The 15859-nt window shown below is 42.1% G+C and overlaps 1 protein-coding gene across 1 annotated transcript in view; it reads right to left on the bottom strand.

Annotated features, from left to right (window-relative positions):
• Positions 1-11660, bottom strand: part of LOC125891461 (LHFPL tetraspan subfamily member 4 protein-like) — a 42232-nt gene extending 30572 nt beyond the window's left edge. The window contains exon 1 of the mRNA XM_049580771.1: positions 10424-11660. Coding sequence (XP_049436728.1) covers positions 10424-10832 — 409 coding nt within the window. The 5' untranslated portion in view covers positions 10833-11660. The remainder of the gene's footprint in view (positions 1-10423) is intronic.
• Positions 11661-15859: the final 4199 nt, after the last annotated feature.

The following is a 15859-nucleotide window of genomic DNA, read 5'->3' as shown; positions in this document are numbered from 1 at the left end:
TTGGCATTTCTTGGAGACAGAGCTGCTCTGGGGGCATCAAGCCTATATAGTATCTAGCAATGTGGCGTATGGATGTGAATGTTAATGTAAATGTGCTCTGAATATGATAAGTTTACATTTTTTCCACTAGAGTTTTGCTCTTCTCTCTGGCTTGTGTCAGTCATGAACAAAGTGTGGATTCCCAGATGAGGAATGATCATCTACTTAAGGCGACACAAAATAGTTATCAATAATCATGAATTCATGATGCATTCCTAGTAACAGCTCAGCACGAAAATAATCTTATGTCACTTGATGCAACAGAAATATAGTAATAGGTAATAATAAGAGCACTATAAGGCATGATTAGTTATATTAAGTGTTATTTAACAGGTGATTCAGAGTTAATCACAGACATTAAGCAAAGTGTTACTATGCTGCTGATTCACAGATATGTTGCCGCTTACTAACTAGGAATCGGTTCCTAAAGGTTCCGTATGTGACAGTAATAGCATTAATAGCGCAGCAAACCACTGTTTGCTATGTAAAATATAGTGGAGTAATGGTTTCCTGAGCAGAGCATGAAGTCATGCTACCTCTACGTGTGTTTTAATACGAGCTTCTGTGTGGTTTGTTGTGGTAAGCTGGTCTGGCCACACATGCACATTAGTGCATGTGTGTATCCCACTGGCTAGCTCATCGCCGCTGCTCTGCACTGTGCTCATACATTACCACTCATATTGGGTGATTGTCGCGGAAGCGTAGCACCCATACTCTGGTTCCCCCTGGTTAACACTGTTAGCTTTGTCAGCACTGTTGCCTTTGTTTAGCACTGCTTTTGGAGTTAGCACCGATAGCTTTTAGCCATGGTTCTTATAGTTTGCTGTGCTGGATTGACACCTCATGGCATACAACATTATCTTTAATGTATCATGTCAAATAATAACGTGTAGGAGGGAATTTCTGATATTTTCTATCATATAAATATAATAAATATAGGGACGAAAATCCGTGCGTCCTGTCCAGTCTCAGATAACAGGGAAACGATTTGTCTGTAGTCTGCAGCAGCCACATATGAACAGAGAAGGCAGAATATTTATTAAAACACCCATGTCAGGATTACCACACCCTGCCCCATGTCACTGGCCTTTACTAAAAGCTTAGGACCAAGAAGAGAGGCCATGCAAAGCAATAATCCACACAATAATCTGCCAAACGGCAACAACGTCAATATCCCTACAGTGTCAAGGAGTGTGCGCGTAACAGTTTAGACAAGATTTTACTCTGTAAAACTAACAACAAAAACTACTATCCTCACTGTCAGCAATTAGGAATCAGTTTATCCCCTGCTCTAAGATTTACAGAGCAGTTTGCAACCAAATATCCACCACACTAAACTAGTTTCAAACACTGAAACACACACACACACACACACACACACACACACACACACACACACACACACACACACACACACACACACAGTGTCTCAGTGACCCCTGGTTCAACTTCAAGATGCTAAATTGTTCAGTTACCTCAAACAACAAAATACTACAGCTTCATGTCCAGTTGTAGATGTTACATACTTACAAACCTGCCAATGACTTTGAAGAACACACGACATGCAAAAAGCTTGGCGGTCTTAAAGCTTCGATGCCTGATTTTTTTTTTTCTGAATTACCAAATCCACCTAGGATGGCAAAATGAAGGTCAGGGGGCCTTTCTTGGGATACCAGACAGACAGCAATGTAGGAACATCACAATGCCACCAGAGTAGATGGGTGCATAGCCCATTGCATGATTTGTTTTTTAAAAAATATATAGTTTATGCTTTCAGAATACAATCATAAAATTTGTCAAAAAGATAAATAAAATCTATGGGAAAAAAGGAAAGTAGTGTAGCTTGGTAACAGCTAATCAAACTGCATAACAGGCTATTTGCCACAGGGCAATAACATTAATTCATTCATTAATTCATTTTCCGTAACAGCTTATCCTCTTGAGGGTCGCGGGGGGCTGGAGCCTATCCCAGCTGACATTGGGTGAGAGGCAGGGTACACCCTGGACAGGTCACCAGACCATCACAGGGCTGACACATAGAGACAAACAACCATTCACACTCACATTCACACCTATGAGCAATTTAGAGTCACCAATTAACCTGCATGTCTTTGGACTGTGGGAGGAAGCTGGAGTACCTGGAGAAAACCGACGCTGACACGGGGAGAACATGCAAACTCCACACAGAAGAGCTCCCCCCACCCTGGGTTTGAACCAGGGACCCTCTTGCTGTGAGGCGACAGTGCTAACCACTGCTCCACTGTGTCGTCAATAACTATAAAAATAACATAACTTCCATGATGTTACCGTTTGGTTTGTGGACTCCTGTTTTTGAAGCCTTGGTTTTGGCATTTCGGCCATTGCCATGTTGGTCTTTGGAACCAGAAGTGACAATTTTTGAAAGAAAGGTTGAAGCTGTGGTGGAGTGAGCGGTAGATCTAAATCAGAAGCCGAGGACACTATGGGCAGAGAGCATGTCACTCAAAGCAACCCGCCCTTAAATATGCGTAACTTTAAGCCCTAATAAAATGTGAAGAGGTGAAAATTAAAGCCTTGAACAGTTGTCATGAATGTTGAAATTGGCTACAGAGAACAAAATTGTTTTTTGCACTAGGCTGTAATATTGGGTGTTTCAAAATAGGGGTCTATGTGGACAGACTTCTGGCTTCTGGAACCAGCCTCAAGTGGCCGTTCAAAGAACTGCAGTTTTTGGTGCTTCTGTGTTGGCTTCATTTCTCAGCCCTAGAGGTTGCACTAATCAATATTTTTATATTGGCTAATGATTAAATTACTATGTTGGCTATAATATGAAAAGTGTCGCTCAAAACACGAATATTTTGCCTGCAGTACACCTAAGTACATCTATAAGTGCTACAGAACCTTGATGCCTCTTTTAGCTTTTTAACTGGTCTTGTGACCCACAACTCTGCTCTTATCAAGCCTGTTTGCTGTAAAAACTCTAATGAACCTATAGTAACAACCTGCCCTGCACCAAACAACAGACAAATTAAACAACCAGTTGCTTAACATAACAGAACATTTATCAGAAAAGAGCCAGATATTCTCCTCAGAGATTGGTAGAGACCAAAAACAGAGCTAAAAGAGGGTGAATATTAGACATACATTTGTCAGGTGGCCAAAAACATGATTACCAGTAAACGCTAATTTTGCTTTGTGTATGTTGTATGTTTGCTTACATGTTAACTGCACCAACTTTATAAGGTGATGTGTCCTCAGCTTGTTCTGCAACCACTTAGTGGCCCAAAAATAAATTACAGAACATTTTTATAATATGATGTAAAACATACTATCACATCCTTTTAGCAGTAGATGGTTTTTCATTCATGCTTTCTATTCCTGCAACACTATCTCCATCTTTTTTCTATCTTGCTCTCACACACACACACACACACACACACACACACACACACTGAGACCGAACAGTCACTGACAGGTCGTTTCTCCCAGGACAGCTCCTCCCCTGTGCCACGGCCCATGTCCTGCTTAGTTCTGTTTAATATTGCAACAGACAGGGAAAGACGTGGAGGAGAGATGGAGGCATGAGCTAATGGAGGACAAAGAGAGTCATCAAGCTGGCCTATGGGCTACTGAGCTTTCCTTTGGTACCTCATTTGTCTCTGCTGGAGGGATGGAAGAAAATGATACAAAGTGAAGACAGGATAGATAGGAGAATAAGAGGGCAGAGGAGAACATAAAGAAACAAGACAGACTTCTATGTGGGAAGGTAGAAATTCATTTTCTCGCACTAAATTCATCTTTGTTCAGAAAAGGTGAATTAAAACTAAAGCTCTAGCAGTTTTCCCAGGAGCCTTTTCCACTGAATTAATCTAAATCCAAGCAAAGGTGCGAGCAGCGAAGCTCCTCGCAGACCTCGGGTGCTTTTGGGAAATCTAGCCCTCCTCTTGTTCTTTTCATGTGTGGAAAAACTGCTGCTTAGTCTAGATTCTGAGTGTAAAATGAGCCCATTAGTCTCTTTCCCATCGAGGTGTGACATAACTTGGGGACAATAGGAGGGTCACCTGTTAGCAGGCTGCCACTTTTAGCCACATTTGATTTGTCCCTTAGCCCACTGGCCCCATTACTGTCAACTACCAAATGTACATTTAACATTTGTTTGTCCACTTTTTAACCTACTTATTTAAACTGTTCATCATTTCATTGGTAGCTATGGTTGCTGCTTTGTCCCTGTTGTCCTGGGGCCTGCATCAGAAACCAAGTTTAACTTTGTCTGTCACTCTTTGAGCTACCTGGCTTCGCTGAGCCTAACATCGGTGATCCTGGCTAGCTAGTGTCATCAAGCTGTTTATCATCTGGGTCAGAAAATATACAAATTATTACAAGGACCATTCTCCAGACTCTCTCCTGGAAGGCATCCATAGTGTTGCTTTCATTTATACACACACACACACACACACACACACACACACACACACACACACAAAAGACAGAAATCAAAAAAATGATAAAGGACACCATGAGACAGAAGTTCAAACCCTCCTCAGTTAGTGAGCCAGCTTTGTGACACCAGAAAACCTGAGTTAAGACCATAAGGGGATAACCCACAAATCTTGCCTCGTGATACAGGCCCCTGCTGCAGGGTTTCGCAATCAATTCCCCTTGAATTTCTAACAGCAATGCAGGAGCAGTGCAGCATGCGTGTATGCATTTCTGCTGGTGCTTTAGTTTTCTTTTGCAGACTCTACCTTGGCTTGGGTTTGCTTCGCTGGTGTCCCACAGCTACCCAGGTCGGTCAGTATTGTGGCTTTTAGGCCTTTTGGTAAATACAGTCAGTATTTACCGCCAGGAGTTATGACTGGCATCTTAAAGTCCTTTTTCAAGTGCATTAACCTTATTGGCCAACTTTGGCCCATTTTCAGTGTGTACAAGCCAAGACACACTGTGTCACTCTGCTCTGCCAAGAGGTCGGCATCCCTGTGTTTTGGCATTGGTTCCATTTTTTTCTTCTCATCTTTTATTTGACCTTTACTAAACCAATAAGTCCCATTAGTTCACCACAGAAATGATTTTTTGGCGTGATTGTTGCAGCGTCTCTCCAACTGGAGAAACCACTCACTGAGAATTCTGTGGCCCGGTCTCCTAAAGAAAATGTTGGCATTGTACATTTCTGCAAAGCACTGCATGTTCCATGCATATCAAATCAATGTTTCCAAAGTGATATAGTGTATGAACTGTCATCTAGCGGTGAAGGGGATGGTGGATGGCGTGACACCTAGGGCAGACGCCTGCCAAGCTGCAGACCACTGTTTCAGACCATCAGACAACAAAACTGGTTGTGTTTTAGTGAGTTACTGTTGTGTTTCCATGCAGTTTTTCTTTACCAAGAGAGATTTTAAGCCATAACATGAAGTTTTTCTCACCATAACCAAGTGTTGTTTGTGCTTAAACCTAACCAAAGGGTTGTTGAAATGTAAAGTTTCAGTGCATCCACCGCATAACAATATCACATGTAATGCATCCATGGTTTGCAGAAACATACAATGCCATAATTTTCCCGCGATTGGGTTGAACTCTAGCACGTAGCTCCGACAGTAAGATCCTCGTCCTATGTGGATGTTCAGACATCACCTTCTTGTTGCAGTAGCATGCAAGCAGACCATCATGATCAGGATGCAAACTGCTCCCTAATTGACACTTTTGGTCCATTTAGCCAAATCTAGGTCGCCATCGGTTCAAATTGGCCCTTACTGTATCTGCTTCGGTATGTGTTACTATGCAGTGCCAGGAGACCTGCTGCTACACCCAGCAGGGCAGAGTGGATGATTAAATGATCATCTCCAAGGTGGTGAGCAGCATCAGGCTGTCTGCCAACCAAGCCCATTAGACAACTTACCTCCGCCACGCATCGTACGCATCCACTGGAAGGACAGCAAAACCTTGTGAAGTCTCACAAACTCTGACATGCACTCGCAAATCAGAGGAAATGTGGATGTAAATTGGTAAATTAAAGTGGTGTATCTTATTAGACTCAGGACTGAGCTATGTGGGGTGCCAAAATATCCAAATTAAAAAGACATGCTGTTATTTTTCTGCAGTGTTACTTTTGAAGAAAAGAAGACTGAGAATGAGATTAAGTTATATAGTTGCTAGATGTTTCCCATGCTAGATGTTTTTTTTCTTTGCTTACAGAGATTTTGTTGAACACCTTGACAATCTGGAATCCAAATGTGACTTTCTGTGATTTTAAATGATCTATATCTATATCTATATGTGAACCATAGATAAACTGTCGTGCGGAGATGGACCTCCAACCTTTATAGCCAGATGATGAGTGGGGTGATGGGGATGAAAGAGTATTGATAACTGAAAGGAGCTGACATGATTCAATTAAGTTGTCACATTCACTGTAATTTCATGGATCAATGCAACATTCCTCATCACATATGCTTCATCCTCATTTTCATCATCATGTTTATTTTTTTCCTCCAATTCATCAGTGGGAGAGGCAGTGCTGCAGTGGTGAGGTTCAAGACTACTCGACTACTACTTCTTTCTTCTACTTTATGCTTCCACTCTTCTACATTTCATTGTGCTTTTGAATCTGAGAAGTAACTAGCTGGCACATAAATGTAGGCAAATTATAGAGCGATACATTTGAACATAAAAATGATATGATAAAGTTATGAAATACAACTCACTGTTTTCTTTTTTGTTTGTTTTGTTTTTGTGTGTGGGTGGCAGTAGCTTGGTCCATGTGGATGGTTGGGTCACCGCTTCAAGTCCAGCATGGACCAAGTATAAAGTGTGGAATGGGCTGGTGGACACTGCTGAGGTGCCCTTGAGCAAGATACCAAACCCATAATTGCTAGGGAAGTGTCTCACCGTGAACTGCAAACTGCATGTCTATGGTTACTGGGTGTGTATTCCCGGCCTGTGTGTGTGTGTGTGTGTGTGGATTAACATGGAGTGAAAAAATTTGAATATCCCCTCAGGGATTAATAAAGAAATTCCTTTTCTTCTAGTTGGGGGCTTTCCTTACTCCTTACTCCCCCATGCCGGGGGCCTGACCCTGATTTGAGAATCACTGGAGTAAACAACCTATGTGCATATAAAGTAGCTAATCAACCACCTACAATAGTCAAATGCCGCTTACACACTGATGTAGCAGCATTTACAATTCAACAATGCCATTACGTTTGATACTTTAAGCACATTGTGATGATATACTTCTGTACTTTGACTGAAGGAGGATAGGAAATTCGGGATTTTCATTTGTAACAGGGAGGCATTTACTTAAAGGGACAGTTCACCCCCATATCTAAGGCGTATTTTTCCTCTTAACTGTAGTACTTGTCAATCTAGATTGTTTTGGCGTGAGTTGCTGTGAGCAGTTTCATGTAGGAACTGTTTTCTATTTTCTTTCTACCAAACTACACCTGCCAACCGTATCACTGCCCAGAAGGAAGCGTGCATCTACTCATGGATGAGAGGCTCGTGCTTGTGAGAGCATGAGATGTAAACAGTAATGGCGTCCTCTTCCGCTGTAACGTTAGCCAGCTCAGTGGTGCTAGGTGAGCTGGCAGCAGATGCACACGCCCTTCCGTGTAGTGATACAGTTCACAGGTGTAGTTCAGTGAAGAAAATAGTTCCTACAAGAAACTACCCACAACGAAGTCTGTGGATTTTCTTGAGTAACCAGGTCATAATTTCTAGAAAGAGACATTGCTGTTGAGTTTTTCAAATGTATTTTTTGGCACTTTGAGCACCACAAGCTGAGTGCCATCTAGTTCCATTATATTGGAGAGAAGGCAGACATCTCTACAGGTGATATCTCCAACACTCTGCAACTCACACCAAAACAATCTAGGCTGATAAATAGCACTACAGATAAGAGCTGAAATATATATTTTTCATTCGGGGTGAACTGTCCCTTTAAGTAACGGATCTGAATTATTCCTCCACCTCTTTTTTTTACCAGTGTCTTGCTTGATTAATGGTTTGTGGAAGGAGACCTGGGTTCAATTCCTGTTAAGTCATGAAGATTTAGATAAAGAGAGCAAAATCTGTACCTCTGCTATTCTGTCTGATTCGTGCTGATTGTAGAGCACCGAGCCCTTTCAACACACTCGGCAGAACAGAGGACAGAGTGGGCAGATGAGGATGAGGGAAAGAACAATACAGAAGGAAAAAAGTGCTGATCTCTCTCTCTCTCTCTCTCTCTCTCCCTCTGTCTCTCTTCCTTTCTCCCTTCCTCTCATTCAGTGTGCTGACTGTTTCTGTACAGAAAACTGACTCCCACGCTATTCTGCCTGGCCTATTTATCACATTGATCAGCTTATAAAGAAGTCGGATATACACAGGAGGCTCACTAGAAATGTGCGTATAAGAGAGATCATGATTGTTTTTTTCTTTTTTGCACCTTCTGAGAGATGGGTGCTGCTCTCGCTACTCAAAGGTTAAGTCCTGCTGACACGGTCCTTTTACTCACTTGGCCTCGTGACATCTAATCACCATTGCTTAAACTGTTATTTTAGCCTTTTTTCTCAAACGAATTACAATATTTTGTTGCAAAAAACATGAGTTCCAGCACTGAAGATCAGTAGAAATAAATCAGACCAAGATTCATAATGTTCCTGTGTGAGCTATTCAGAATAATCGGTCGATATAGGCATCATTTTTAAACTGTTAAAAAAGTTGAGAATGTGAAGCTGAAATAATTAGTCGATTAATCAGTTTGTTGAGCGTCAACAATCTGCAACTATTTTCAGTACTGATTCATCAGAGGGATCCCTCCTCAGTTGCTCTTCCTGAGGTTTCTACCATTTTTTCCCCCCTGCGTTAAAGGGTTTTTCTTGGGGAGTTTTTCCTTATCCGCTGTGAGGGTCCTAAGGACAGAGGGATGTTATATGCTGTAAAGCCCTGTGAGGCAACTTGTGATTTGTGATATTGGGCTTTATAAATAAAACTGATTGAGTGATTGATCACTTAAGTGATTTTTCAAGCAAAAATGGCCAAAAAAAAAATTGATAAAAACTCCTCAAATGTCAATATTTGGTGGTTTTCTCCAATGTTGGACACAAAACTTGTGATTTTGCTATTTGATGATATTCTCTACGTCCCAAACGATCAATTGGTTATTCAAAAATATTATTTGTATAATAACTGATAATGAAATAAATGTTAGTTTCACTCTACAGGACATGAAATGAAACCTATATTTGACATACAGTATATTTCATTTAAGTTACAAGCCATTCCCTATACTGTCAGATTGGTGTCATTAAAGTGCTCACAAGATCTCATATTTCTAATACAACACCACCTCCACAACGGTCTTGGCTCTGGCACCTGCACAAACCGAAAGTGAACCACCAAAGCGACCGTGTGTAAATGTTGCAGACCCTCCTTTCGCCATTACTGAAGCTATTCCGTTGTCCGTGAAGGTAGCACTGTAATCTACCCACAAGAGCAGGAGACAAAACAGTAATCCAATCGACCTGGAATCATCTCTCAAAATAGCGGTACGGCCCGATGTAAGCCCGCACACCACATCACATCACACCACATCACACCACATCACACCGCAGCGTATCTATACGATGATCTGAAATGGATGAATGAATGACATTTGCATTTCATCAGCATAAAGCTATGACCCAGCTGCTTGCTGCTGTCTTTGGAGATGCGGTGTATCCTCGGAATATCAATGGTAGAACAGCCAGGGGAGCTCCGGGGCCTGTTATTGCTTCTAGTGCGTGAATAATCGCTAAATGTATTCCTGCTGTCTCAGTCCTGCTGTTGCCGGACTGGAGACTGCACAACATCCTAATTAACTGTAACAGAACATGGCCTGTGCCCTGTAGACTACAGCGTGTTGATTTAAGCCAAGTAATAGACAGTGAAACGGCCTCATAAACACATTTCATCTTATTCCTACAGCCCAGAAGTCACGTGATGTGGTATTTCTATGAGAACGTGAGCCAGTGGTGCTCAGCATACTGACCTCAGGTGTCCGTAATGATGTTTGATGATGTCACTATAGTAGCCTCCATGTGGAAATGTGCAGTTTTGCACTTTTCTGTGGCATTTTTTAGGATTTTGAAATGTATCTTATTCATTATACCTTCTAGAGACCAAGGCTGAAACAATATGCGGTAAAGCAGGGGGTGTAAAGATGGATACACTGCATGACTGACCATCAGAAGGCTCCATCAAATAAAATACTGTAGCCTCATTGGTGATATAGCACCAACGCTCCTGCCTGCAACCTGCAAGCTGGCTAATCGTGCAATTAAAGCAGACGGGTCAGATGAGCTTTGGGTGGGTTTGGCCTGGGCCTTTCTGCATCTGCATGCCTGAAAAGACAAAACACAGTCCCTGCTGTAGTAATGTAAAGAGTGCTTACCGCACAGCAGCTGCATCCAGGCGCAGGTCTTGTAAACGGTGGAGGTGTTGCAGAAGAAGAAGAGCGCCATGCAGGCGATGCAGCTGAGGATCAGCACCATGGACAGCAGCACGAACACCGAGGCCGCCTTGAAGGCTCCGGACGGGATGGAGCTGAAGTCGGAGAAGCTGCCCACGCAGGTGAGCTCCCGGCTGGGCGACGGCCCGCTGCCCACGCAGTAGTGGAAGAGGCCGAAGTAGCCGGCCTGCGGCGTGTTGACGCTGTCGCCGATCCAGTAGGGCTGGATGAACACCACCACGTTGACGATGGCGAAGCAGATGGTGAAGATGGCCCACAGCACCCCGATGGCTCGGGAGTTGCGCATATAATTGTCATGGTAGATCTTGGAGGCTTCTTGGGAAGGCAACATGTTTGGTCGTTTTTTTTTCTCCTTATATCTCTCTTTCCACCCCCGTCCTCCCCCTCTTTAGACTCTTACAAGAAAATATGTAAATCTTTATAAAAGCCCAGACAGCTCGACAACCCCTCACTACACAGATATTTTTTATTTTTTCCTTGATATGAAAGCTTTCCTGCGCTCCTGCTTTGACTCTTTCTTATGTGGCTGTTAAAGGCTGTTAAATGGGCCTACATAACCACACGATAAAAATGTAACCTGCAAATATATGTATGGTTTCACAAGACTAAACATTGTAAAAGTGAATGAGGGGAAATGCTACATTAAAGCAATACAAAATCATAGCCTACCTACACCACTAATGAATAATTTACCAAGACCAGTGATTCAACATTGCTGTCTAAGGCTCGTTTCCTTGGGGCTACACCATGAATGATTAAAAAAATCCATCAAAACAGGATTTTCTTTATTTCACAGTGGTCGGGTGGAGGGGGGGGTTAAAGCTGTGTTTCATCCTCATCCATCAGTCCAGAGCTATCTTCAGGATGTCCTTTATTACCATCCGTGAGATGAGATGCGTCTTGTTGCCTGTAAGCGCCAGCGGTGGACCCCGTTTTTACCTTCCGAGGCATCCGTGGGGTGCTCCCCTTTCCTCTGCTCGCCTTCAGTGTCCACGCAGCATGTGGAAATCGAACAGAATGAAAGAAAAAAATAAACCGAGAACGGGTTTTCAACACGAGCCCTCTGTCAAATTTCAACAGTCCTTTCTCGTAAATCCGACATCCTCCACCGCCTCGACTCCATTATCATCATGGTTTTTGTCGTAGCCTTTATCCAGTATGTCTCCTCTCTCTCTCTCTCTCTCTCTCTCTCTCTCTCTCTCTCTCTCTCTCTCTCCCTGTCCTCCTCCTCCCGTTTCTCTGCGCGCCCCCCGGAAGATGCTGATGTTGTACTGATGACAGCGATGGGGCGCGCTCTCGTGCGCGGGCGCAGCAGCAGCAGCAGCATCAGGGGGAAATTTGCATCAAAGCGCGTCTCCGCTCGTGTTCACCTTGAATTAGAAATTAGACCAACAAATATTCCCTCACGTTTTTATCAACAATGAGCGTTTGGATGTGAAGGACCTCTCACAGAGACACGGCACGAGATGATGCGCCCTTGTTTGACTCAGGGAGCTCAGTGTGGGAAGATGTGTGTCACTGTGTGAGATGGAGAGAGTGGATGGAGTCCTTCCTGAACTCAAAATACTCCAGTCCTGTTGCATGGCTGCTATACTGTAATTAGTGAATGCAAAGATGCTAAGCTGTGGTAAGAATAACCTCTGACAGTTAGGGGAGGGTGGGGGAGGGGGGGGTCAATGCAGCATAGAATCGCGATATTTTTGTGTGGAAATGTCTTATCGCCTCCCAGTGCCAACTATCAATATTTTTTTTATATGGATGATTAAGAGTATAAATACAACATAAACTTTAGTTTTCCTACTTGAATAATGTAATCAATTGCTTTTTCAGTCCACTACATACATTTTGCTGCAAAAAAAAAAATGACTGACGTGAGATAAACACATCAAGAAGTTTGACAGTTGAAAAACAACACATTCTCAATCCAACCTCGTCACATATTGACGTTTTGGTCATGGACTTTTCCACGTCCACATATGACGCCGGAGGTACCCTGGGTGTGTTGGTTGTTGACGTTATGGGACACCCATCCACCTGAGTTTTCATCCTTGTCCCACTGCGTTCCCCCTATCACCGCTGGGCGCAGTTAAACTGCAATGGCTATCAGCTGCGTATCATGACGACGTTAAGGATGCCTTTTTTTGTTGGTTTCTGATGCCACAAGTCACTGCCCAAGTGCCAGATTGTGATGACTTTGGAGTGAGACCAAGCTCAAAACAGGTAATAATTGCAATATATCGCAATATATTTTATCACAATACTCAGCATATCACAACATGTTTAAAATCACAATAATATTGTATCGTGACTTTAATATCGTGATAATATCGTATCGTGGAGCCTCTGGTGATTCCCACCCCTACTGTCAGTGTCATATTAATATATAGTAATATTATTGGATTATTATTATTATTGATGTATTAATATTAAAGTAGCATTTTCACGTTAGCTTATACCTGTTGGAGGTGAAGTTAATACTTTATATACTGGTTGTAGATTCATCCACAACAATACAACTGGTTGTATGGTTTGTATGTAAAGCTAATCTGGAAAGTAACTAGTACCCACACCTGTCAGATAAATGTAATGCAGTACCAGCCCAGTCAGAAAATGTTTGCATTGTTTCCTTTATGTTTCTGCAAACCACAAATATATTACATTTGTATGTTTCATACATATCATATCAACATTTCTAAAGTGACATGGTATATGAACTGACTTTGTGGTTCGTCAGTGGAGGGAGTGTCACCAAGGCAAGACACCTACCAAGCTGCAAACCACTGTTCAAGACCAACAAGCAGCCAAACCAGTTGTTTTTAATGTGTAATTGCCGTGTTTTCAGCTGCTGTTTAGCCAACAAACACAAATGTTTTTTAGCAGCCCGTCACCGTGTTTCCACCGGGGATAGTGTCAAGAAAAGTGGTTGTTCTCTACAGAGATATCGCTGTGTTTCCTGACACGATTATGCCACCAAAACTGGGTATTTTAAGCCAAAACATGCTCTTTTTCTAACCACAACCAAGTGTTTTTAATTGTGCCTAATCCTAACCACACCTTAACTACAGTGCTGTTGAAACATTAGGTTTCAACGTATCTACATAATAATGTACAAAAGTAATGTGATTTGCAGAAACATACATTGCCAAGATATATATTCTGACATTAGGTTGGCAGTAGAAAGGAGAGAAGTAACGCCTGCACACTTACTCTATGACACAAAAAATTATTCAAGACATTTTGGTCCTACTTGGATCTTTGCTAGTGCAAAATGTTTGAAAAGTTGAAACCACAACAATATATTTACATAATGTTTTAAGATAAAGATTTGTAAGTAAGGCTAAGACTGAGGAAAATTAAATTATCTGTGGCTTATGGTCTAAAGTGAATGCGCAGGTGCAGTAAGGGTGTATCCAACTCACAAAGTAAGGTGCAAGGAGCAAAGGGGTTGTATTAAGTTCCTTCATTAATCGAAGGTGTAATTTGAGTGTAACATGAGGACAGCAGATCTGTCAGATCTCTGCTCTCTGCTATGTTCACATTTTAGAGAATGTAATTAATATTTTCCTTATCAATGATGTACTAGTCCATACCCATTGAATGCACAGTTGCCCACGTACAGTTTCACATGGTGTGTGTTTGGGATACAGGTCTTAGGAAACTGTAGATTAAATAGTCAAATGAACCCATTAAGAAGAGCAATGTATTCAGACAGAGGATTGCTTTATTGGAAGTACAGTAGTACCATTGCCAATAGTGGGATAGTTAGTGGGCTAAAACTGTACATTACTAGTTGAGGTAGCACGTTGAAAGGCAGATAGTTAAAGTGATTAAAAAAACATTGGGCCACAGGGGGAGCCACAGCGATCGGTCGCATTTTAGCCATTTTTAAGCATTTTCTGTTGTTATAGCGCCACCCAGTTGCCAATTAGAGTTAAATTTCTCCAGTCACCTTGAGGCGTCCTGTCCTACATATCTACCAAGTTTAGTAAAAATCGATATGGCGGTTAGGCCTAGATAAGACATTAGCTCTCTAGCGCCCCCATTTTGTTTGATGGGGTCAATAATGGAGGAGTCCCCTCAGATTATGTGTGGTCATATGCCTACAAAGCTGCGTGGTGATCGGTGAAACCCTTGAGATGTTATACACCTTTATGTGATGAGCCACGCCCTCCGCAATATTCATTGCCTTATAGAAGCTCACTGTGAGTAAGTTTTCCAACTTTTGCCAAGAGGGAACTTTAGATATTGGGCCCTAGATTATGTTCACCGAGTTTCATGCAGATTGGTCAAACTTCCTAGGAAGAGATCAATTTGAAGTGTTTTTCAAAACATTCAAAATGGCAGAAAATCTATATAACCCGGAAGTTATGGGCCCCCCTTTGGCCAATTGATGTAATATTGCTTCATTCGCATCCTCCCATGACCCTCTACCACTGTGCCAAATTTCACATGGATTCATTATATAGTAAGATTATTTCACCTACCTGCAGCCTGGCATCCCTGTGTGTGTAACAAGCAGAGTGTACGTGTGTTGAGAAATGCCCATGTAGGTGCATCTTATTATCTGAATATTGTGCCCTTTAAATAGCAGGCAAATACTGTGCCATTCTGACTTTAGACCAGGTTGTTGTTGGTTAGTAGCGCAATCGCTTTTTGCTGCCTCAAACAATGCCACTGACCACATCCCATTTTAAGACCTACACGCCCATGCAGACATGGATGGACACAGGGACATACTTACACTCATGGGCACTGGCTGGGAAACTGCGTCGGTCAAAAACTAGCAATACTACTTGTGCTGCGCTGTGTGCAGTGTAAGATAGGGCCCCAGTAGTCCGGACACATACTAGCATCAGCATGCTAAGATACAAGCTAACAGGCTGATGTTGAGCAGCTATAATGTTTACCAGGTTCACAATCTCACAATCTTGTTGGCATGCTAACATTTGCTAATAAGCAATAAACAAATACTAAAGCTGAGGCTGATAGGAATGTCATCAGATTTGCAGATGATTAGTCATAAACCAAAGCTGTCCAGATTTTTACTAGATGAAAAATGTAACAGTTTGGCAATGTTATTAAAATTCATTCTGGTACATATATGTCAGAGCCAAATGTCTTGGCAATCTATACTATAGTAATTGAGACATTTCAATAAAAACTACAAACACTAACTTTGTGGTGGCACTAGAAGAAAAAGCAGGGGATTAAAGTTGATGAAAGTCATGCTGCCCGCCCACTTGTTCAAAAGATTAATCTGGATCAGACTCGTACTGATTTGGATATCCCATGTTTTGCTTTCCAGGATCAGCTAATCCATCTTTTGTGGCAGTTTTTCAGAGCAACATTGGACTGAAT

The sequence above is a fragment of the Epinephelus fuscoguttatus genome, linkage group LG7 (assembly GCF_011397635.1).
Source record: "Epinephelus fuscoguttatus linkage group LG7, E.fuscoguttatus.final_Chr_v1".
NCBI lineage: Eukaryota > Metazoa > Chordata > Actinopteri > Perciformes > Serranidae > Epinephelus > Epinephelus fuscoguttatus.
This window is presented reverse-complemented; position numbering and strand designations above follow the sequence as displayed.